The sequence below is a fragment of the Rosa chinensis genome, chromosome 5 (genome assembly GCF_002994745.2).
Source record: "Rosa chinensis cultivar Old Blush chromosome 5, RchiOBHm-V2, whole genome shotgun sequence".
NCBI lineage: Eukaryota > Viridiplantae > Streptophyta > Magnoliopsida > Rosales > Rosaceae > Rosa > Rosa chinensis.
In genome coordinates, this window is record NC_037092.1 from 84188879 (window position 1) to 84212081 (window position 23203).

At 40.0% G+C, this 23203-nt stretch overlaps 4 protein-coding genes across 12 annotated transcripts; 2 read left to right on the plus strand and 2 right to left on the minus strand.

The window, feature by feature from the left end:
- Positions 1 to 4801: 4801 nt before the first annotated feature.
- On the minus strand, positions 4802 to 7355 carry LOC112166595. Of its 2 annotated transcripts, none has more exons than XM_024303473.2 (3): positions 7016 to 7355; positions 6515 to 6600; positions 4802 to 6183 (listed from the first exon to the last, which is right to left on the minus strand). In XM_024303473.2, exons 1-3 carry the CDS (start codon positions 7186 to 7188, stop codon positions 6134 to 6136), a joined length of 309 nt encoding a protein of 102 aa, XP_024159241.1. In that variant the 5' UTR covers positions 7189 to 7355; the 3' UTR covers positions 4802 to 6133. The 2 variants fall into 2 exon arrangements, with proteins under 2 accessions (XP_024159241.1, XP_024159242.1); XM_024303474.2 differs by having other exon boundaries at positions 4806 to 6087.
- A 342-nt stretch (positions 7356 to 7697) lies between these two features.
- LOC112164310 (lysine-specific demethylase JMJ30) lies at positions 7698 to 8358 on the plus strand. Its single transcript, XM_024300526.2, has one exon. The coding sequence runs from the start codon at positions 7723 to 7725 to the stop codon at positions 8356 to 8358; it is 636 nt and encodes a 211-aa protein (XP_024156294.1). The 5' UTR covers positions 7698 to 7722.
- Positions 8173 to 11764, plus strand: LOC112166432 (lysine-specific demethylase JMJ30). 5 transcript variants are annotated; one of them, XM_024303279.2, is made up of 6 exons: positions 8173 to 8313; positions 8390 to 8598; positions 8696 to 8830; positions 8934 to 9077; positions 9851 to 9943; positions 11191 to 11764. In XM_024303279.2, exons 2-6 carry the CDS (start codon positions 8515 to 8517, stop codon positions 11389 to 11391), a joined length of 657 nt encoding a protein of 218 aa, XP_024159047.1. In that variant the 5' UTR covers positions 8173 to 8313; positions 8390 to 8514; the 3' UTR covers positions 11392 to 11764. The 5 variants fall into 5 exon arrangements, with proteins under 5 accessions (XP_024159047.1, XP_024159049.1, XP_040375663.1 ...); XM_024303281.2 differs by lacking the exon at positions 11191 to 11764 and adding an exon at positions 10490 to 10873; XM_040519729.1 differs by having other exon boundaries at positions 8177 to 8313; positions 8417 to 8598.
- Positions 11765 to 12495: 731 nt separating this feature from the next.
- Positions 12496 to 18440, minus strand: LOC112202676 (probable disease resistance protein At4g27220). Of its 4 annotated transcripts, none has more exons than XM_024343677.2 (3): positions 17859 to 18440; positions 15096 to 17777; positions 12496 to 13781 (listed from the first exon to the last, which is right to left on the minus strand). In XM_024343677.2, the coding sequence occupies exons 1-3, from the start codon at positions 18356 to 18358 to the stop codon at positions 13745 to 13747; spliced, it is 3219 nt and encodes a 1072-aa protein (XP_024199445.1). In that variant the 5' UTR covers positions 18359 to 18440; the 3' UTR covers positions 12496 to 13744. The 4 variants fall into 4 exon arrangements, with proteins under 4 accessions (XP_024199445.1, XP_024199447.2, XP_024199446.2 ...); XM_024343679.2 differs by lacking the exon at positions 12496 to 13781 and having other exon boundaries at positions 13788 to 17777; positions 17859 to 17989; positions 18132 to 18239; XM_024343678.2 differs by lacking the exon at positions 12496 to 13781 and having other exon boundaries at positions 13788 to 17732.
- Positions 18441 to 23203: the final 4763 nt, after the last annotated feature.

Sequence of the window (23203 nt, forward strand, 5' to 3'; positions counted from 1 at the left end):
GTTGTCAGTTGCTCGTTTCACAAAAGACAATCGTGTATTTTTCCTTTTCGCTCCTGATTTTTATCAAATCTATTGCTTACTTACTGGTCGTCTCTTGTTTCAGGGCCCCTGTAAAGATGGTCTCTATCCATTAGATCTGTCCAGTGTGTCTCCTACTCCCCATGCTCTTACATCCACTCACTCCACCATCTGGCACAACCGTTTGGGCCACCCTACGTCGAATGTTTTCGCCCGTATAGGGTCTTCTATTGGTTCTAAATTATCTTTTCGGTCATTTTGTAAAGATTGTGCGTTAAGCAAATCTCATCAGTTACCTTTTCAATCTAATAATGCAACTGCAACTACTCTATTTCACATAATTCATAGTGATGTTTGGTCTTCTTCTACTTCTTCTGTCAGTGGTTTTAAGTATTATGTACTCTTTACTGATGAATTTTCACGGTATACTTGGATTTATCCCATGCGTCGCAAAAATGAGGTTCTTACTCATTTTCAAACCTTTGTTGCTATGATCCAAAATCTGTTCCACCATTCCATCAAATTTCTACAAAGCGATAATGGTACTGAATATGTCAGTTATGCTTTCTCTAACTACTGTAACTCCTTGGGAATCCAACAAAGGTTTTCTTGTCCTCATACTCCACAACAAAATGGCCTTGCCGAGCGTAAACACCGCCACATTGCCACCATGGCTCGTGCTCTTCTTCTTACTTCGGGTACTCCACATAATCTTTGGGTTGAGGCTGTCTTAACATCAGTTTATCTTATTAATTTTCTTCCTACACCTGTCCTTGATTGGGATACACCTCATCGTCGTCTCTATGGTACTCCGCCTTCTTACTCTTCTCTTCGGGTCTTTGGTTGTTCATGTTTCCCTCATCTTGGTCCTTATGTCTCGGATAAACTCTCTAGTCGTAGTCTTGAGTGTGTTTTCTTAGGCTACAGCCCTAAACATAAAGGCTATCGGTGTCTGGATCCGAGATCTGGTCGTGTCTACGTCTCTAGGCATGTTTTATTTGATGAAACCAGTTTTCCTTACAGAAAATTGCAGGACTCATCAGTTCAAGTCTCAAAGGCTTTGGAGTTAACTCAATTAACCAGCCCTGTTCTCATCCACGATGCCCACTTGCCCAGCGGCCCAAACGCTCGGTCAACCTCATCTGTTCAACGTCATTCCTCGACTTCACTTGCCTCAGACTTGGTCGCGCCTCCTCCATCTAATCCTCCGTTATCTCCACCGGTAATCACATATCACCGCCGACCCAGGCCTCCCTCCGCTGTTCCTGCTCCGTCGCCGCCTTCCTCCGCTGTTCCTGCTGCTCATGGCATCACCGGTCCTCCCATCAACACCACCACTACATCGTCGGCCACTGTTGCTCCTGATCGGCTTCCCTCCGACGGCCCTGCTCTCCGGTCCAGTTCTCCCCCTCCGGCTCCTGTTGACACCAATCCTCTTCCGAGACACCAAATGGTCACGCGCCTCCAAGATGGTACTCAAAAACCCAGAATCCCAAGTGATGGCACAGTGCGGTATCCCATTCCTCGAGCTCTCCTCACCATGGTTGACTCAGTTGAACCTACTTGTTACTCTCAAGCTTCAAAGAAGGCTGAATGGCGTGCTGCTATGGTTGACGAAATCAATGCTTTGATGAAGAACAACACTTGGTCTTTGGTTCCCTCTTCTCCCACAAAGAACACTGTTGGCTGCAAATGGGTTTTCAAAGTCAAGCGGAAGCCGGATGGCTCCGTCGAACGCTTCAAAGCTCGTCTTGTGGCCAAAGGTTTTCACCAACAGCAAGGTATTGATTTCCATGAAACCTTCAGTCCTGTTATCAAACCTGCTACAATACGTACTGTTATTAGTCTAGCTGTGTCTCGTGGTTGGTCTCTTCGTCAATTAGATGTCAAGAATGCTTTTCTCCATGGTTTTCTTACGGAGGATGTCTACATGACTCAACCTCCTGGTTTCATTGATCAGTCTCACCCCACTCATGTCTGTAAACTCAACAAATCCCTCTATGGCCTTAAGCAGGCTCCTCGGGCGTGATTTCAGAGAATGACATCTTTTCTGTTGTCTATTGGGTTTACCCAAAGTTTAGCAGACTCATCCTTATTCATTTTTGCTCATGGTCTGCACACTATTTATTTTTTGTTGTATGTGGATGACATTGTGGTCACGAGTAGCCATGATCGCCTTCTTCAAAGCTTCATTGATGCTCTTGCCCGTGGTTTTGACATTAAAGATTTAGGGCCACTCCACTACTTTCTTGGTCTGCAGGTTCACACCTCCTCTCATGGCCTTCACCTTAATCAAGTCAAATATGCTCATGATCTCCTTTCTAAACATGATATGTTGCTTACCAAGCCCATGAGTACCCCTATGTCTGCCAAGGATTCTCTCACTGCCACTGATGGTGCGTTACTTGATAATCCCACTGAATTTCGGACACTCGTCGGTGCTTTACAATACCTCACGATTACACGTCCGGATATTGCTTTTGCGGTCAACTCGGTTTCTCAATTTATGAGTCAACCTCGTCTTCCTCATCTTGTTGCCGTGAAGCGCATTCTTCGCTATGTCAAAGGCACACTTGGTCATGGTTTATCCTTTGCTCCTCAACATCAGCCAGTGCACCTCTTCGCCTACTCTGATGCGGATTGGGCGGGCTGTCCCGACTCCCGCCGGTCCACGTCAGGTTATCTTGTGTATCTTGGTTCGAATTTGATCTCTTGGTGCTCCAAGAAGCAGCCCACGATTGCCCGCTCGAGTGCCGAGTCGGAATATCGTTCCCTTGCTCATGCCTGTGCTGAAACTACTTGGTTGGGTTATCTGCTCTATGAACTTGGCGCTCGCATTCAGTTTCCCATCTTATTGCATTGTGATAATCTTAGTGCTACCTACATGGCGTCCAATCCTGTATTCCATGCTCGAACTAAGCATATCGAGCTTGATTATCATTATGTCCGCGAAAAAGTTGCTCTTGGTAGTCATCGGGTCTGCTTCATTCCCTCTGTTGATCAGCCAGCTGATCTACTCACTAAACCGCTTCACAAGTCACGTCATTTTCTCCTTTCAAGCAAACTTGTTCGTCCGGAGCCGCCAAGTTTGAGGGGGGGTGTTAGAGAGACTAAATCTTCTCCTGAAATCAAGTCATCTAATTCTTCTCCATTGATTTGTTCATAGGCTGTTTTGATACTGAGCTATAATTGCTTATCAGTTTTTATTCTAGCTGTAAATATAGTTTATTGCCTGCATTGTAACAGCAGCTTACTACTGCTATATATGTGTACAATTGTAAACATCAACTCAAGGAAAATCACTTTCTACAGTCCTTGATCCATAGACTTGCTCACAATGACTTTGAAGTTGTGGCTGATTTGATTGATTCTCATAGTAGAGAGTGGATACCATGGGTAGTTCAGTCTCTCTTCACTCAGGAAATTAGTGATCAAATCCTTTCCATCCTATTGAGCAGACGTAGAACCCAAGGTAGGCTCTCTTGAAGCTTGGACAAACGTGGCAGATTTACAGTTAAAACAGCCTATTGGGTGGTATGAACTTCTGTTCTTGGCAATGTACTTACTAATACTTCTGATGGTAACCCTTATGCTGCACTGTGGAAAACAATTTGGAAAGCCCGAGTACCAGGCAAAGTCCAAATATGCATATGGAGAGCCGCACAGAACCTACTCCCAACTAGTGAGCAATTGACCATGAAAGGCTACACTGGGGATATTCGGTTGTCTACTTTGTATGGACAGGTTCGAAACCACTGCCCATCTTTTTTGTCAATGTCCAATTACTTTAGAGTTGCTATCTGCCCCTTCTCTTCAGTTTCAAAATATCTTATTGTCCTCAATTAATTTTAAGGAATGGCTACTTGAGCGTATAATGCATCTTAAAATTCATGCTTTTGAGAAGTTGATGATGCTGGTTTGGGCATTATGGAAGAATCGGAATAGCATGTTATGGGATAATGTTTCACAAGCAGCATCACATATTATGCTATCCTCTATGACATGGTTGGAGGAATTTCAACAAGCCAAGGCTGCAAACACCAATGCTGGGTTGGAACGAGAGGTAATAAGCAGAAATGGAAACCGAAAGTGGAGCCAGGATGCAAATTAAACGTCGATGGTGCTTTTCTCCCTCAGATGATCAGAGGTGGTACATGAGACATTCTTCGCAACGCTCAAGGGTAGTTCATGGCTGCTTTTACGCATTCTGTGAAACATGTGGGGTCAGCGAAACAAACAGAGTTACTAGCTATTAGAGATGGTCTTGATTTAGCTAAGGGTTTGAAGCTGCAAAATGTCACCGTAGAGAGTGACTGTTTGGAGGCAGTCCAATCAATGCTTAGTGAAGAACATGACCTTGATGAGTATGGTGCTCTATTAGATGATATCTCTGTCCCTATGCAGAATGTTTCGAGTGTGCATATTAAGCATGCACCTCGCACTTGCAATCATGTAACACATAGGCTTGTTGCTTTAGCTTGGAAGGGAGTGCTAGATGCAAGAGATCGCATCATCAGAAGCCTAAGATGGATTGTTGGCAATGGTAAGGCTATCAATTTCTGATCTTTTAATTGGATGTTTGATTTCCACTCTATAGTTTATTGAATGATAGTCAAAAAGGTAGCATTAACTGCAAGGAAATAGTTGCTGATTATATTAGTGAGAGAAAATGCATGGAACAAGGCTAAACTACTTCATTACTTTGATCCTGGGAATTCCTATCCCCTTATCTGAACAAGAGGATGAGTTTGTTTGGGGTCCTTCTTCGAATGGTCACTTTTCTATTAAATCTGCAACTTGGCTACAGTTGGAAAATACAACGAAGCATAGCCAAACTGATCTGATTAATAAACTTTGGAAACTAAACATTCAGCCAAAAGTTAAAATTTTCGGATGGCTTCTGTTTCGAGGTCGGCTCAAAAAGATATATGGACTCTCCATGTTTGGTTTAATCGACGATAATTCTCGCCCCCTTTGCAATAATGACAATGAAACAATTGACCATTTATTTGGTTACTATGACTTTGCTACAACTGTTTGGAGGCTTGCAGGTGTTTCTACTCCAATATATTGATTTGAAGGCTATATTAAAGTCTTCAAGGAAATGTTCATTTCTCAACCTTATGATCAGAAGCTCTTTGCAAAAATGATTACTTGCTATTGGCAAATTTAGAAGGCACAAAATGACCTTGTCTTTCAAGGCAATATTGCTACACCATGTAATTTCAACCTCGTATGCTGCTTTAAATACTCCAGACATTACCATTCCAAGTACCAGCATTGCTCATATCAAGCCCACCCTAGACTGTATCTCTTGGAGACCCCCAGCACAAAATGCAGTCAAGATCAACTTTGATGACTCTGTTAAAGTAGGCTCTGCAGCTGTAGGATTCATAATTTGACACCATTTTGGAAAACCAATCCTTGCCACTACAAAAAATGCGGGTGTCACTACTGTTCTGATGGCGGAAGCAATTGCTTTGCGTAACAGTCTTACTACTGCTAAGGAAAGAGGCTTCAATAACGTCAAAGTGGAAGGGAACTCCAAACTTGTCATTGATGCTGTCAATGGAGTCCATCAGCCACCATGGAGATTACGGAAGATCATTCAAGATATCAAGATTATTGCTTCAAATTTCTCTAATATTACTTTCAAACATGTATTAAGAGAGACTAATTTCGTTGCGGATATATTCGCAAATCTGGGTCATGACTGCTCCTATAGTAACACTTGGGTAGATAGATTCCCACCTGTAGCTTTTCTGTAAACGGTGGAGGCCCTCATGGCTTCGGTTTATCTTAACTAGCCTTAACGCACGCGCTCACGCGCGTGCAGAAGTGCGGCTGAATGCTTTCTCAACTTTCTTTCAGCTTCTAGCTCATCCTTAACCAACTGGACAGCAGCTTTGATTCGACTTTTGGTCTGAAACTTGCTTCATCAAGTCATCCATTTCTTGCCTATCCAATTGCTTATCATACACCAACAGACCAACTCTTTAATTATAATTCTAGCCTGAGAATGATCAGTCTATACTTGCTCAGCTCTTTAAACAGATCCTCATAAGAGTCCTACACACAAAAACCACATCAAAAATTTTAACAATTTTAGTTAAAATCAAGGAGTTTCCATCTTGCACAAAGATATATGCGAGTGCTTGATTTTTCCTGCAGAAAGCGAATGATATAGCTTAGTTTTGTGTAGTACCTCATGAATTGAGTCCCTGGTTACTTTAAGGATTTGGCAAGAAGTGAATATCACAAAGAGGGCTGTCATTGATAATGGGATAGCAAACTAATATGAACATATTGTGAATGCAGCTTATTAATATTAAACTGCTAAATGGGCAAGCATGCATAAGACATTGCCTCTAAGAAATCGGTTTGATTTTAACTAAAATTGTTAAATTTTTTGATGTGGAGTATGCTTATTATTATACCGAGCTAAGTAGCATACTCTAACACTCATTAAACTGCAAAAATGGGCAAGCATGCATACCTTTAATAAGGGTGGGGCTTAAATTGCAATGAAACAATAACTTATTCGATACTTGACGACCCAAATCAAACGAAGCAACAGGGCACCTGCCACAAATATAAAACGAAAAGGGCATCACTTTCTTGAACTCATAAACACACATTTCACTTCACCATCATCATCAAGTAATTGGACCTAATGGTTCAGATTGATCAGCAGAGCATGTAAATAAAGACATTATTACACAGTATCCAAACCCAGAAGCTAAGAACACGAAGGCTACCTCAACAAATAAAGAACAAATTCAACAAAAATTACATGCAACCAAAGACCAAAAAATAAAAATTCACCGATTTCTATAAACTCTCCAAGGCGTTCTACTGGCCGAGAATGGTATTATGGTATGGTTACTGGTATTCAAATCAGGCATTCAACCACCAGAGAACAAAACTTGTCTTGAGTACAATCAAAGACCCAAACTTGTGCAAATTTGTTGAAACAAATCAGATGGTTAAGTCTTACCTTTGAAGTTCCCCAGAAACAAAGTTCCCTACTTTCAGATACCCAACAATCTCAATTGCATGTATATCTGAACCATGCCCCAATCTTTCACCCCTCTTGTAAATTATTGTACACGCCCAAAAATCCAATCCTCTTCCTCTTTTCATGCTTCTTTTCCTTTCTTTCCTCTGCATCTCCTCTTCCTTCCTTCCCGCTCCGTCTTCTGCTTCTTCCTCTCTCTCCCCATTTCTTCCTTATTCCGAATTTCTTCCTCTATCCCTTCTTCCCCTATTCTCTCTCTCGGTTTTTTTTTTTTTTTCTCGTTTTCTATGTGTCCGGCAGAAGCCGAATCTTGGTTTCAGTCTCACCTGTTTTTGTTTTTTGTTTTTTGTTTTTTGTTTTTTTTTTCCTATATGCTCAGTAATTTACGTTGTTAACTATGGGCAATTTCGGAAGTTTAAAAATTTAACCAAACTATGAACAGTACCAGACGCTTCGCTTTATATATAAAAAGATATAGTCTTTTTGTATAAAAAAAAAAAAAAAAAAAAAACGATTCAAATTTTAGAAAAGACTTGGATAGTTTTTTTTTTTTTTTTGGTCAACGACTTAGACAGTTCAAAGACTTGAAGGGTGGTGTTTGTTTCGTGGGATTGGACGGGACTGGACTGGCTTATCTAGTCCAACAGACATCATCCCGTGTTTGGCAACAACTGGGACTCAATTAAATGAGACTCCAGAGTCCCCAAAAACCTGCTCTCACCTTCTTCCACAGCGAAGTCAAAAACCATCTGACCTGTGGAAGCCAAAATCTCGCTCTTCGACTCTTCACTTCAGCTTCAGTGAGAAAACCACCTGCTACTGTTCGCTTGGGTCTCCTTCCATCTCTTCTGCAGGTTCAATTTTTCACTCTCCCCTCCAATCCCCTCAGTCAAAATGCTAAACAGAAAAATACATTATTCGGGACAAATATTCACACCGTGGCAGCACGGCAGCATGGCCTCACGCGCCGCCGCCGGGAGATGGCCTGGGAGCAGCTCCACTCCGGCCCCTGGCACTCCGTCCTCCCCGTCTGGCGCGACGCCGACGCAATGGCCTGCCTCCACGTCGCCAAGCTCCACTTCGCCGCAGCTGAGTTCACCGACGCGCTCCGCGCCCTCGACATGGGCCTCCTCATGGGCGGCCCGATTTTTAAATCGGACCTCCACTCCGCCATGACTAAAGTCCCCGCTAAATCCAGAGCCGCCGCTAGGGTTCCCGAACAAAACGGCCCCAATTTGGACCGCCGGTTGGTCCGTGACGACCTCAAAGCAACGGAGGTTAGGTTCGTAATTTCACATTCACTTCTGAATTTCACACAATGAAAAAGAAATTTATTTTTTGTGGTTTTCTCAGATGCTTGAATTTTGCCTCCAAAATTAGTGTCTTGTAAAACGGTTGTGAAGAAATCCGGTCTATCTTTGGAAGGGTTTTTAAGAGAACATTTCTTACCGGGATCGCCGGTTATTTTGACCGATTGTATGGCTCATTGGCCGGCGAGGACAAAGTGGAATGACATGGATTACCTGATAAGAGTCGCCGGTGACCGGACGGTGCCGGTTGAGGTGAGAAAGATGCTTACTTTAATAGACAAATGTGAGCGTGTTTAAGTAGCTTTTTGTTAGATGACTGAAAATTGGTAAAGCATTGAATGCGTTGTAGGTTGGGAAAAATTACTTGTACCCGGAGTGGAAGCAGGAGCTTATTACGTTTTCGCAGTTTCTTGAGAGGATTCGGGATAATGACTCTTCCTCTGGCGCGCCGAAGTATCTTGCTCAGCACTCATTGTTTGATCAGGTATGTTACACGTTACAGGCTACTGTGTTGCAACTGTGATATGCATATATGTTTGGATAGATGTTGCAATCTTTCACATTTTTGATATACCTTTGATTGGCAGATAAACGAGCTGCGTGAGGACATATGTATTCCCGACTATTGTTGTGCCGGTGGTGGGGAGCTAAGGTCTCTAAATGCTTGGTTTGGTCCAGCTGGGACTGTAACCCCGTTACACCATGATCCACACCATAATGTGTTTGCGCAGGTACTTAAGAGTTAGTTTTCTGTATTGAACAATATTACCATGATCTTGCCTTTGAGAGTTTATATTCATTGTGAGTGTTCCTGTTGTTCCTTTTAGGTTTTGATATTATAATGTTAGTTATCATCTTTGAATTTTGCTTATATGTTCCCCTTCTATTGGATAATGTGTGAGACTGATCAATCAGGACTAGCCATAGAAGTAGCATTCCTTTGTTTAATTGGTTGCTCCTTAAAATTATAGTTCTGTTCTGTCTTCTTATTCAAGTTGTTATGTCCATAACCGGCCTACCTTTTAAAACTAGAATAGCTAACGAATAGACTGGATTTACCATCAAATCTGTTCCAGTTATGATCTACAGTACATCCCATGAGTTTACTAGGGGAGGCAAATCTTGATGATGGGAGAATCCCTTGGAAAGGGAAAGAATGGTTCATACAGATCACATGCATAGAGTGCCTTCTCTAAAAGTAACTCTGTGCACTAACATGATTAAAGAATCGGATAATTTCTTTAGTACCTAGATGTGCATAACACCTCCATTTGTTGCGAAGACGGCAATGTGTAGCACCCACAGATGTCTGTTTTAAGTGCATAACTATTTTACCATGCATAAATATCATGAATCGTAATTCTTTATACAAAGAAATATGTGCTTGCATGCATGTACTTCCACATACATATATCAGCGAGTGTATATAGATGCATATTTTGGCCACTTACTAGTTTCTGTGATCACAACATCTACGTGACTTCAATTGATTGCTCATCTTCAGGTAGTTGGAAAAAAGTATATAAGACTCTATCGTGCTTCATTGTCAGAGGAACTCTATCCACATACTGAAACCATGCTTTGCAACTCAAGTCAGGTAATTGCACTCTTGAAGTCATTAAAATAAGGGAAAGATTTTAACAAATATGCTAATATCTTGTCGAGAAGCCAGATGCCAAAAGTGTACCTATATTTGCATATGTTTGCATGTGCCAAGGCTATACGTGCTTTTTAGAAAAATACCGAGTCATGTTGGGAAAGAAAGTTTTTAATTGCAAGTCAGTTCCTCTCAGGTTTGAATAAGTCTAGCTTAATGGATGACTTGGTTCAACTGTTTGTTTACAAAATCCAAGAGAAGAAGATTATCAGTGAAACCTGTCACCATCATTCTTGGAAATATCTCATGAAGCTGAAATTGGTGGATTGTTTTTATAGTGGCGGTTACATTTTAGTTACTCTTAATTGTCATAACTTACAATTTATTTAGATTACAAACAGAATTTAGTTGGTAAAAACTGAAATGTTGAGATTCCTGTCAGCTTCTTTATATGAACTCGATAAGATCATATAAATGGGATCATGTTCTCTTTCTAAAGCTCAAGTATATTATATGTTTACTTATTGAATATACTTTGGTTTGAAGGTTGATCTAGACAACATAGATGAGAAAGAATTCCCAGAGGTGCAGGACTTAGAATTTCTTGACTGCATATTAGAGGAAGGTGACATGCTTTATATCCCACCAAAGTGGTGGCACTATGTGCGGTCTCTGACAACAAGTATGTCAGTTAGCTTTTGGTGGAGTGATTATGACAGTTCAGCTATGTCTTGATAGTTTGTGGTTTCAGTGCCTTCTTGTTAATTCATTTTGATATTGTTAGACAGGGCAGTTTTCAGTTGCAGTCTTATATTCTCATGTATATATCCTGCTGTTATATATTCACGATAAGACTTGCAGACATCCAGGGAAAAAGAAACTGTTTCTAACAATTTTGAGAATAGTAATTTTAACACCTTTATTGTGTCACATGCTATACATTTTTAGCAGAAGCTACTTTTCTCTTGTTTTATGATTGGGTGCATTTCAATCAATTTGGTTGATAGATCTATGTTTTGATGGATTTTAGGGTTTGTTTAATCTTGATCATGATCAGCTCACTTAAGATATGGCTTCCCCAGTGTGCATCATCTTCATGGTGATGAGATTTTTTTTTTCTTTTTCTTTTTCTTTTCAAGGATGAATTTTAAAAGAAGTCTTCCAAAGCCTTCATAGAAGACCCATTGTATTCATCCTCATGCTTCATCCTTGATTGTTTCTTTTGCCTCACAAGCTTTGATTTTCAGGTGCTTCCCTTTCTCCATCTGATTCATTACCGACTCTATCTTTGCCACTACATCTTCATGCCTAACCTCACTGCTCTTCTCCCCTTGCTTCCCCCACACAAACCCCGACTTGCTCCTCCATATACTTGGCATTCTGAGGCCATAGGCCACCCAAGTAAAGGCACCCGATGGATAAAGGACTCGATCACTGGGAAAAAGTAGAGGTTGCTTTGCGAGATAGGATTCAACTTAAGGTGCCCACATTTCCACTAGTAAACCTTTGCTTTGAGCTTGGACTGTTTGCATAAACCTTGGTGGCAACCACTCGTTGAAATCTGAATGATTAACCTTCCTAGAGAATGGCTCGCAATTAATTGGCCACTCTTCAAATTTTTCACCGGTGTAATTTTCCTTCCCAGTGTGTTGTCAATGTAAGTAGCTTTTATCATGAATGGGGTTTAGACATTTTTGACCTGGACAAAATAGTATTTTGACTTTTGAAGTGATCAAATATTCTTAAGGGGGTGTATTCAATTTAGATTTTAAAAGATTTTGTTTGAGTTATTATAAATTTACTTAATCCACGGATTGTTTAAATTCTACATGGACTCTAATAGATTCTAATGGATTGATTTACTGGTATTTGTTTAGATTTTACAAGTCCTTATGATGTTTTTGGTATGTCAATTTCTCTTATACTTTAAAAGCAATGGATGTATAGATCCAAGTATAATGCTAAATCAATGACAAAAAAGTGTGTGTGTGTGGCAATGGCAATCTACCATTCTTTATGTTGTATATAATGATATATGAATAATAAAAGAAAACTAATCAGCTAAAATGTTACACAAAAAATAAAATAGTAAACTAATGACATAATTTATTTCATATTCAAAGAAATATGTGTGTATGTATCATCTTAACAATACCATTGAAAATGAGCTAAATTAGCTAGAAGGAATAAGACTTCCAGAGCTATAGTGATAAAAATAAAAAAAATTATTAGATGAAAGCAGAGGCAGAGGAGGATAGTAGGAAGATAGGTCTAAGACAAAATAGATGAGGGTCACCTATTGAGAGCTGTTTTTTTTTTTTTTTTTGTGAAGAGCTTCTTCATTTTTTGAGTGAGAAAGAATCCATCAAAATCTCTTGGGAAGTGGTTGGATTGTTTTTTTTTTTTTTTTAATAAAGGGCTGGTGCGGCTGCCCTCAAGCCTCGATTAATGAAACTGTCGAATACAAGGGGGACATTGAGCCTAAACCTCTGATTACAATAAGCAGCTAGAATATTTTCTGAAATAATATCAGAAATCTCTACATAAGACTTGTATTCTAACACGCACCAACTAGCAAAGAGTGCACAAATAGCGACTCCATTTACTTTAACATAGCAGTGACATAGCGGAAAGATAACTTGATATGTACCCCGAGTACAACATAGCATAATTACCAGCTTTAGCACAGCTTTCCTCCTATGTTGCCGCCGAAAAGTAAATCCGACGACACTTAGTCTCACCCTGCCACTAGGCGGTAACGTCCATTTGACGAAGCAAATAAGTCGCTGCCGACCTAGAGCAGACAAGGCACGTAGAGTGCATACCCAGGCACATAGCCCGATTAGGCCTACACAATATATGTAGGATTTTATTGGTCGCATAAAGCGCACCCAACCTAGACAACTTAACAAAATAAGAATTGTAAAAAATAAAACAGCTTGGGCCAGACCCAAATAGTGGGTCGGACCCAAACAGCAATAATATATATATATATATATATAACATTAAATAAATTTAAAACCAGAGCCCAAGCCCAGGCCCAAGAAGCACCCGGCCCAGCAAGGAATATGCAGGGTTCCAGCCAAATCCAGCTACACCACAGCCATACCAACACCGCCGCCACCACAACGCCACCATCACCGCGCCTCCGTCGTGACCCGATCTCCGTCCAGAGCCCAGCCACCATAATGGTCAGATCGTCGACCAATCTAGCCCCCAGAAACCCAAGCACCCGTGTAGACACCGAGTGGTTGGATTGTTTTTGAGTTTTGAGATGTATAAAAAGCACTATAAAATCCTCCAAAATCCAGCATTTAATGAAATCCTTAAAAATCCGTATACTTTTGAATATCTGCAGATTTAAATGAATAATTCTAAATCTTAATTGAATACATCAAGATTTTAAAGAATTGTTTAAAATCTAAATTGAATGCCCATAGACTTTCAAAATACAAAAAAATCTTGTGGACTCTTAAATGAATACACCCCCCTCCTTAAAAACCTACTAATTAGGTATTTTCATCACATTTCTGTCAAATAATGGTAACATAGAAGGAGGGAATCCTAGGGGGTAACTTTCTCAAACAACCATGCCAATAGGTAAATGCATATTATGCTCAAATCAACAAGGAGGAAGAACATTCAGAAGTTCAATTACATGCCAACTCCCAAATCAACAAATCAACTGTGGGTACAAATGCTTGACCGAAACACAGGAACAAACTACAGAGAAACTAATATTTTACAATTGATTAGTCACGATAGAATCGATATAGTTGACTACAGGAAAGAAATGGGTAATCATCTTCTTCTTCTTCTTGTTATGCTCTCGAACAATCTAATGGTCAATTTGAGATGAGATAAGTATATAAGTTGGAAATTTAATGCATCTCCAAAGTCTCAAAATATTGTTAACAATACATTTTTCAATCTATTTGGAAAACAGAAACAATAAGCTAGGAGCAGAAATCTAAAAGCAAAACTAAACTAAAATGAAACATTAGAGAAAATAACTGAACATAAAACATAATTGATTAAATATACAATGTGATGCACATTCCCAAGTACCCTGTTTTCCAATTTTTTTCCAAGCGTACCTAGCCTTTTCATATTGTATTGCAGTTTGTTTAATAGAGCAATTAAAAACAGATAATTCGTCTGTGACATGAAATTTCTATGAAATATTAACAATCATTTGATTATCAAAAATTTAAAAAAGAGAATGATAGATGATTAGGAATGATACTAAAGGAAAATAATAACTAAAGATTCAAAGAAACAAAGTTACAATTTGACTGGTGTATTGGTTTCGGAAACTCATTTCCATTCAAGGGAAAAAATTACAAACAGTACCCAACTTATAGGCCACTCCGAATTTCTATACCCAAGCTTCGGAAACTATCACAATAGTACCCCAAATATCCCACCCGACCCAACATTCGTACCTGTCGTCATGGACGGCGTTAACTATCATGCCACGTGGCATTTTCTTAGGGGTAAAACCGACCCCCTGTCTTTACCTCCAGGGAAAAAAATACAAATAGTACACAACCTATGACCGACTCTGAATTTCTGTACCCAAATTTTCAAAAACTATCACAATGGTACCCAGGTTATCTAGCCCGACCCATCATATGTACCCGCGTCCCACGCTTGCACAGCCCACCCAGCGCCCCGCGCCTGCGCAGCCCACCCGTGCCCAAGATGATGGGAGAGTTGGGAGGAAGAAGAAAATGAAGAGAGTTTGAGGAAGAAGAAGAAATCTGGTGAAAGGACGAGAATACCCCTCAAAGTTTGACAGTTGACTAACTCCGTAACGGCCAACAGTGTTTTAGGTACTAAAGTTGGGTCGGGGTCTGAACTTCAGGTACCAAAGTGATAGTTTTGGAAACTTGGGTACAGAAATTTGGAGTCGACTATAATTTGGATACTGTTTGTATTTTTTTCCCTCCATTCAAAGCTTGCCAATGAATCCAGGATTTGAATTTTTTTAATTTAATTATATATATTTTTTTTAAATTTAGCATTTTGTATTTGTTTAATTCTTACTGACATATGTAAGGATGGGGTGGAATAAGGTGTTTAAAAAAAAAAAAAAAATTCAGACTACCAAATATGACAAATCAAGTAAGTTTTTGACACAGCGACATACCTGTTGAGTTGGACTTGTTTGCTGCTGTGGAAGTCAGAAGGAGAGATTGAAAACTTGGGGCAGTTCCAAATAGACAATTCTTCCAATGAAGGACACTCAATATCAAAAGTAGCACTTTCATAGTACAACATGTCCAGTCCCGTCAAACTTAATTCCTTCAATTTCGGAATAATGATCTTCTTGTTGCTTGCTTCAACAATTCTCTCCAAAGAGGAGCAATGCTCTAAATTTAAGTAATTCAACTGAGAAAGACACTGAGCAACATCAGAGGTGAAGAGACTTCCCTGCAAGGAGCACTCCTTAATGGATAAACTTTGAAGAGTCTGTAACATTGCAGGTGGAGCTGGTCCATCACATATGCTTCGTACTGTATATAGATTAGACAATTCCATCTTTCTCAATTTTGATTGTTTTGGCTCAGATAATGCTTCACAGCCAAACACATATTCAATGTTGATGAAACTACAATTTAGTTCTTCCAGATTTGGTAACAGTACTGATGGTAAAAGTACATTCCCCCAGTTGAGACAAGAGTGTACCTTCAATATCTGCAAATTGAATAGAGATCCAACTGGTAAGTCACCAACACATAACTCATGGCAATCTACGTCACTCAAATGCAACTTTTCCAAGTTCTCGAACACAGGTTTTTTTGGAACCCATGTTAATGCATTCATCAGCTCATAGCAATCGTCACCATATACAGAGAGATGTTTCAATTCTTGTAACCTCCCATGTTCATAATCCACAAAAATTTTGATCAACCTTTGGCACCCTTCCCACACTATCCTTTGTGTTTTGTTCATCACCACGTTGAGAAACCAGTCTGGGAAGCTACTAGTGGTGTCAAGCATTAAGGATATTGAATTATGACTAAATGCATACGATGCCTTGTAGCGGTCTCTGCCAATACATATATCAAACTTGACCCAATTCGGATTGAACTTGACATCTTTAGGGATACATTCTGCATCAGAGATACAAACCTCCAAAACTCTTAGATTTGACAAGCTAGTTACCTCATCAAAGCTAGCATTGGTTTCTTCTCCTTCTCCCCTGACTTTACTCCCCCAATCGTGAAATCCACATTGCATGTACAATTCTTCTAACTTATGCAACTTTGAAATCACTTTTGATGAAATTGTATTCATATCACCACCAGTGATATCCAACATCCTTAAATTGGTCAAATTTCCTATTTCTCTTGACAACTCTTTCAAATAACAGTTTCTCATACTAAGAATCTCAAGCTTTTTAAGTCTTCCTAGTATGGAAATTTTATTTATTGTTAGGACTTGACAGCCATCTAAATACAGAGCTTGGAGGTTGGTTAGCAGACTGAATGATTCGGGTAGTAATGCAATACTAGTGCTGGTAAGATCTAATACTGTTAACTCATTCGGACCTTGAAAGAAAGTTTCTGGTATCTTTTCTATCCAGATATTATTTTTCAGTGACAAAATCTGGAGTTTTGGACATACCAACTTTTCGGGTAGCTTTTGAATATCATTCTCCATTAGTGAGATTGCAGAGTAGTCTTCATGTAATTGACGTGGCCAATCCACTAAACGACAGCCAGCTTTCACCAAAAACCCATCTTCAGATTGCGCAATTTGAATGGCTGTATCCCGGACAACATCATGCATCCTTACACATCCATCCGTATCACTATCCAAAAGCAAGCAAGAATGTTTAAGGTGCGTGGCCACGGAATCAGCTCTCTCTCTGGCTTCTTCGAGTGTGTCGGCATCTCGAAACAATCCTTTCCCAATAGCATACCTGAACAAGTGTTCAATTTTGACTTCATCGTCTTCTGGGAATAAGCAACAGAGCAAGAAGTATGATTTGTAGTCCTCATCTTTCAAGTAATCATAGCTTAATTTTATACAATTGGATGCTTCTCCGTAATCGTCAGGGTTGGCAGCTTGCGACTTCTCTAGTCGTTGAGCTGCTCTTTTCCATTCCACCAAGTCTTTATCTCCAAGTGCCCTCGCAACTGCTATCAATGCAATCGGTAGACCACAACATTCTCTAGCTACCTTCCTCCCTACCTCATCGAAATTGGTGGATTCAAAAGACCTTCCTGCATTTCTCACAAACAAGGTCCAAGAATCTTCTTTTGACAAGATATTGAGGTTGATCTTTTCTTGGCACTTCATGGCATGACAGACATTCCTTATCCTTGTGGTGAGTAGCACTTTGGACTTGCACTTTCGAAGTTCCTTGTAGCTAGGTATTCCTATGTCTGACAAGTCCATTCTCTCCCAAATGTCGTCCAGGATTATAAGGATCTTTGTTCTTCTCATTATCTCATTTCTCAATCTAACTGCTCTTCCAATTTCTGTCTCCTCCTCCAATTTGACGCCCAACAGATCTGCCAATGTGCCTTGAATTTTTCTGTAGTCAAGGCGTTGTGAGACGACACCCATAATCACATAATCAAAAATCCCACTTTTTCGGCCATGTGCACCGACATGTTTTACCATGGTTGTCTTGCCGACGCCTCCCATGCCGTAGACACCTATGGCAGTGATCTCGTCATCTTTAAAGGCCTTCATAACTTCATCCATGGCTTGTCTTGTTGCTTCAAATGCATCAAAATCTCCTGTGGACTCAATTGCGTCAGGTACTACTTTACTGCAGAGAAATTCCACAATCACATCAACAAGTTCTTTGTGAGTCCTACAAGGAAGAATTAGTTAAGAGTCAAAATAAGCGTTATTTCAAATACATAGAACCGAAATTAAAAGGCACAATGCTTACTTATAATCATTTGTATTCCACCCAGAAAAACCGGCCACTTTGTTTAAAGCAGCTTTCCATTGCTTCACTTTCTCTGATTCATGTCGCCAGGAGGTTTCATGCTTAGAAAAAGCTTCTTCGAAACTCCTCTTCTGATATCGAACATCAGTAGGATCAACATGATAAAAAAGTGGCAAAATTCTGTTGTCTTCCATTAATAGACAAATTTCTCTAAGTTCCTCCAAACACCAAGCAGAAGAAGCATAATTTTGCGAGAGAACAACGATTGCAAACCTTGATTCTTTGATTGCTGCTAAGAGAGTGGGAGAAATAGCATCCCCTACTTCAAGATCTTGGTCATCCATGAATGTTTTAATTCCTCTCCGATTAAGTCGATCGTGTATGTCCACTGTAATCCCCTTGCGAGTGTCTACACCCCTGAAACTCAAAAACACATCATACGTCCAGCAAGGAGCTGATGAATGAGAAGATGCACAAGCTATTTGGGAGCTGGAGGCCATTAAAAAACCACCAGATCAAAACAAGAGGCAATCAAAAACAGGAAAGAAGGAACTGCAAGAACAAGGTCTCAAGTACAGGGAGGTAAGAAGAAACAGCAAAAACCGAATGAAAAAGATTTTTATTTTATTTTATTTTTTATTTTATATTTTTTATATTTTTTATATTTTTTTAAAAAACCAATGAGGGATAGAGGTTCGAGGAATTAAGGGAAATAATCAATGTGTTGGAGTCTGAACAACATGAAAATAAATCTGACAGACTTTTGCATATTCTAGCTATATAGTACTAGAGGTGGCAAACGGGCCACTAAGTACGAGCACGGCACGGGCCCGGCACGGGCCCGGCACGTTTAAAAGCGGCCGGGCACGGCCCAATCCCGTTAGTGGTCCGGCACGACCCGAGCACGTTAGAATAACGGATCGGGCTAGGCCTAAAAATATTGGCCCATTGGCCCGAGCCCGTAATGGGCCCGGCACGGCCCGAGCACGACATATTGTGGGCCGGCCCGTTACAAACACAAAATTTCATTTTTTTTAAAAAAATATTAAAAAACTACAATGATGAGATTTGAATATGAGACATTTTTATTTAAAATATCATGACAATTCCACCAATGCTTTCTTTTATATTGTCAAAATAATGAAACAAAACATTATATCCTTGTTTTGACATAAGTATTTTTTCTAAATATTAAATATATGTTTATTAATAAAGACTAATCTCATAATAATACAACTATAGAATGAAGGAAATAATAATAGATACTAAATATTCATTATATTAATAAAGATTAATCTCACAATAATATACTAAAAACAATATATTTTGAGTTTTTTTTTTCTTTCTTTCTTATAGTGGAATATAAAAAATTATTAGAAATCTAATCTTAAAAAGCTAAGATTAAGAAAAACGTTGTAGAACTTAATTTATTTTAATTTTCTAAATAGTTAAATAAAATTAATTTTTATTTGTTCAAATTAATATTTTAAAATCGTGCTTTATAGTGGGTAGGCACGAGCACGGCCCGTTATTGACCAGGCACGAGCACGGCCCGCTACGATATGGGCTCGGGCCATGGGCCGGGCCGGGCTTAATGTTTAAGTAAATGGGCCGGCACGAGCCCGGCACGATAATAAATGGGCCGGCCCAAGCCCGGCACGAAGCACGACTAGGCCCGCTTAAAATGGGTCGGGCCGGCCCGTTTGCCACCTCTATATAGTACTATATCTCCATTTGCTGCTGACTAATAATATATTCTAGCTATAATAATATACCGACTAATAACTCGCTTGCCACGAGGGCGGTGGATTCTTCCAGGGCACCACCATCCTTATTAGGGGTGGGCGCGGTGCGGTTCGGATCGGTTTAAGGCCCAAACCGCAACCAAATCATTTTTTTCGGTTGACTTATATATCAAACCGCAACTGCATTACAAAAGGGATGAACCGATTATTTCGGTTACACCATTTTTCGGTGCGGTGCCGGTCGGTTTCGATTTGGACCGATTTATTAATTTCAACTACAAAGAGAGGGCCAAAATCATGCTTATATTTACCTAACAGTTTCAATAAGGCATAAATAAATTTTGAATGCATTTAGAGTCCACACAAATCGGCAAATGTCACCCAAATATCAAGCAACTTGCAGAAAGACCATATTTGAACACTTAACAAACCCATATATAAATATATATATATATAAGGAATCTAACTCGCTTAAAATTTCTGCAAAATTTCAGCCAAATTGATGATCTTTAAGGTATCTAACTCACTTAAACCAATGGATGAACTGAATCTATCAAACCTGAACCATACTAGCTTTAAGGCAGTTATCAATGCCTTAACGACTATCAATTTAGCTGAAATTTTGCAGAGATGATCTATATATTAGTACCTAAAAATTGAACGGTCGAGATGTGGATATGCAACTGAAAAGTGACCCTAAACTCCAACCTCGCACTTTAATTTCAGAGCGAGGCCTCGCTCTGGATAGGATCTGTATATATATATACAGATCCTATCTAGAGCGGAGTTCCGCTTTGAAAATTAACGTTTGAAGTTTGAGTTTTGGGTCACTTTTTGGTCGCATATCCACATCTCGACCGTTTAGATTTTAGGTACTAGTGTATAGATCGTCTCTGCAAATTTTCAGGCAAAATGATGATCATTAAGACATTGATAATTGTCTTAAAGCTAGTACGGTTCAGGTTGACAGATTCAGTCCATCCATTGGTTTAAACAAGTTAGATACCTTAACGATCATCAATTTGGTTGAAAATTTGCAGAGATGATCTATACACTAGTACCTAAAAACTGAACGGTCAAGATGTGGATATGAGACCGAAAAGTGACCAAAAACTCGAACTTCACACGTTAATTTCAAAGTGGAGCTCCGCTCTGGATAAAATCTGTATATATATATATATATATATATATATATATATCAATAATCAAGCAAACATAGCAACTTATTACAAACTGAAAACCTAAACAAAAATGGATTTCTTATATATTAAAAACCAACATTTCCATCTACAAAGAAATGATAAATAAATAAAATGTAATTAAAACAAATTCGGTGCGGGTCGGTTTAAATCGAGCAGTTTATGACCCGAAACCGCAAAAAGGGGTTCGGTGCGGTGTGACCATGAAACGACACCATTTTAGTTCGGTGCGATTCGGGTCGATAACCGCATTTTCGGTACAAAGTGTCCACCCCTAATCCTTACTTCATGTTCTACGCAATGGATGGTCTTCCATCTCCACCTGCTTCTGTGTTTAATTGCTGCACTTTGTTTGTTTGTTTTTTTTTTTTTCCTGTTGTGAGAGTAGTTTCCCCCCTGATCATTGTTGATTTAGGTTGGGAACTATCTTTCCTTTGTTATAAGTTTGGGCTATGTTATTCCATCTTCTTGGGCTTGACAAAGAGCAAGTCCAGTTTCCAATATATATATATATATATATATATATATATATATAATGTGAAAAATGTTAGGTATGCATAGCAGTTCTTTTTCTTTTCTTTTTTTCCCTGACAGCATGTTTAATTTGAGGGAGGCTTTTACTCTGTCTAATAGTCATAATGCACATCACAAGGAGTTTGTAATGCACCCTAACACAATTTTCAGTTTCCATTACAAATTCTTATCTCTGTAACAGTATAACTAGAAGCATTTGGTTTAGTTTGCTATAGGAGATATCACTGCTACATGTAGTATTTTAGGTAAATTTCAGGCTGTTGGATTTGCAGCAATGTAAACTATATATACAATATTGACAATTATTGACGCAGTAAGAACTAACGGGATTTACAAGTTATAAGCTCTAGAATAATCCACCAGAAACATGAGAAAATTCTCAAGTTTTATTGATAATAATATGAAAGATAGCTATCTGCAGCCGTTTAAAGTTGCTTATATAATAGAAGAGAAATCCTAAGGCGACTAACAACCAATCCTAAAAACCCACGGAGTAAATAAAATAAAATCCAAAACGAATTAGAAAATCTAACGCTGTAAAAATAGTAAAATAAAGTTTTCAATCCTGAAATGACCTCAGAAGCCCGAAAAAGGCCATAAATCGTGGCGAAGAGAAGACTTTGACTCCTGGCCTTGTCCTTTAAGCCGAAATTTTCACTAGTAAACCTTGTATTGAACAACAATGCTCAACAGAAAAATAAATTGATTGGGACGTCTGTGTCAGCATGGTCACACGCGCCGCCAGTGGCGACGTTAAACCTTGTATTGAACAACAATGCTCAAAAGAAAAATACATTGATTGGGACGTCTGGGTCAGCATGGCCACACGCACCGCCGCTCTCGAGATGGCCTGGGAGCAGCTCCACTCTGGCCCCTGGCAATCCGTCCTCCCCGTATGGTGCGACACCTACGCAATGGCCTGCCTCCACGTCGCCAAGCTCCACTTCGCCGCCGCTGAGTTCATCGACGCCCTCCGCTCCCTCGACATGGGCCTCCTCATGGGCGGCCCGCTTTTCAAATCGGACCTCCACTCCGCCGTGACTAAAGTCTCCACTAAATCCAGAGCCGCAGCTAGGGTTTCCGAAGCAAACGGCCCTAATTTGGACCGCCGTCTGGTCTGTGACGACCTCAAAGCAACGGAGGTTAGGTTTGTAATTTCTCATTCACTTCTGAATTTCACACAATGAAAAAAGAATTGATTTTGAGTTTCCACTAACAGATGCTTGGAGTTTTGCCTCCAAAATCACTATTGTTGATGTCTAAGATTCAGTGGTAGCTAAATCTCGGTTAACACTGGTCTGGTGGCGGACCGCTACTCATGATGTAATCAACACTTCCGCTACCTGTCAAGTAAAATACAGAGGGCGTCAAAGGGAGACCGCGTTGGGCGGTCTTCTCTTCTCTGATGCTTAAGTTAGTCAATGTATTTATGTTGACAGAATAACAGTAGGTAAGTAGTAAATGCGTCATTAATGAGGAGAGAGGAGAGAACCTTTTATAGGTGGGGAAGAGGCTGACCTTTTCCATGTTTTCAATGTGGGACTGATATGCTTCAGTTCCCAGCTTCTGGAGCTTTTAATGCTATCTTGGTGCGGCGCGTGGCGGCGCGTCAGCGGTGATCTGGGGGTGAGCCGGGGCTCAGGCAGTAGCCTGCTTGGCTGTGTTTTCGTAGGTCACTCCGTTGGTGGAAGCTGGTACCGCTGGCGGTAGCATGAGCGTGGCTCATTATAGCTAATTATGCTTGGCAAATGCTCATGCAAGTACAAGTCCCCCAAGTCCCCAGTGAAGGAGGGCAATCTTGGTTGGGGAGCTGCCAATTGGTTTGAAGCGTTACTTCCGCTAGACTTGCAAAAGCATAATTAGCGTC

Excerpts from the sequence above, each read along its gene's own strand:
- LOC112166432 (XM_024303279.2), top strand. The coding sequence starts at position 8,515 with ATGGCTCATTGGCCGGCGAGGACAAAGTGGAATGACATGGATTACCTG. Across the intron at positions 8,831-8,933 it reads AGCACTCATTGTTTGATCAG|ATAAACGAGCTGCGTGAGGA; the intron begins GTATGTTACACG and ends TTTGATTGGCAG. Across the intron at positions 9,944-11,190 it reads TGCTTTGCAACTCAAGTCAG|GTGCTTCCCTTTCTCCATCT; the intron begins GTAATTGCACTC and ends TTTGATTTTCAG.
- LOC112164310 (XM_024300526.2), top strand. The coding sequence starts at position 7,723 with ATGAGACTCCAGAGTCCCCAAAAACCTGCTCTCACCTTCTTCCACAGC.
- LOC112202676 (XM_040519791.1), bottom strand. The coding sequence starts at position 18,358 with ATGGCCTCCAGCTCCCAAATAGCTTGTGCATCTTCTCATTCATCAGCT. Across the intron at positions 17,778-17,858 it reads TGGAATACAAATGATTATAA|GACTCACAAAGAACTTGTTG; the intron begins GTAAGCATTGTG and ends TCTTCCTTGTAG.
- LOC112166595 (XM_024303473.2), bottom strand. The coding sequence starts at position 7,188 with ATGCAGAGGAAAGAAAGGAAAAGAAGCATGAAAAGAGGAAGAGGATTG. Across the intron at positions 6,601-7,015 it reads GTTTCTGGGGAACTTCAAAG|GTGCCCTGTTGCTTCGTTTG; the intron begins GTAAGACTTAAC and ends TATTTGTGGCAG. Across the intron at positions 6,184-6,514 it reads AAGCCCCACCCTTATTAAAG|GAAAAATCAAGCACTCGCAT; the intron begins GTATGCATGCTT and ends CGCTTTCTGCAG.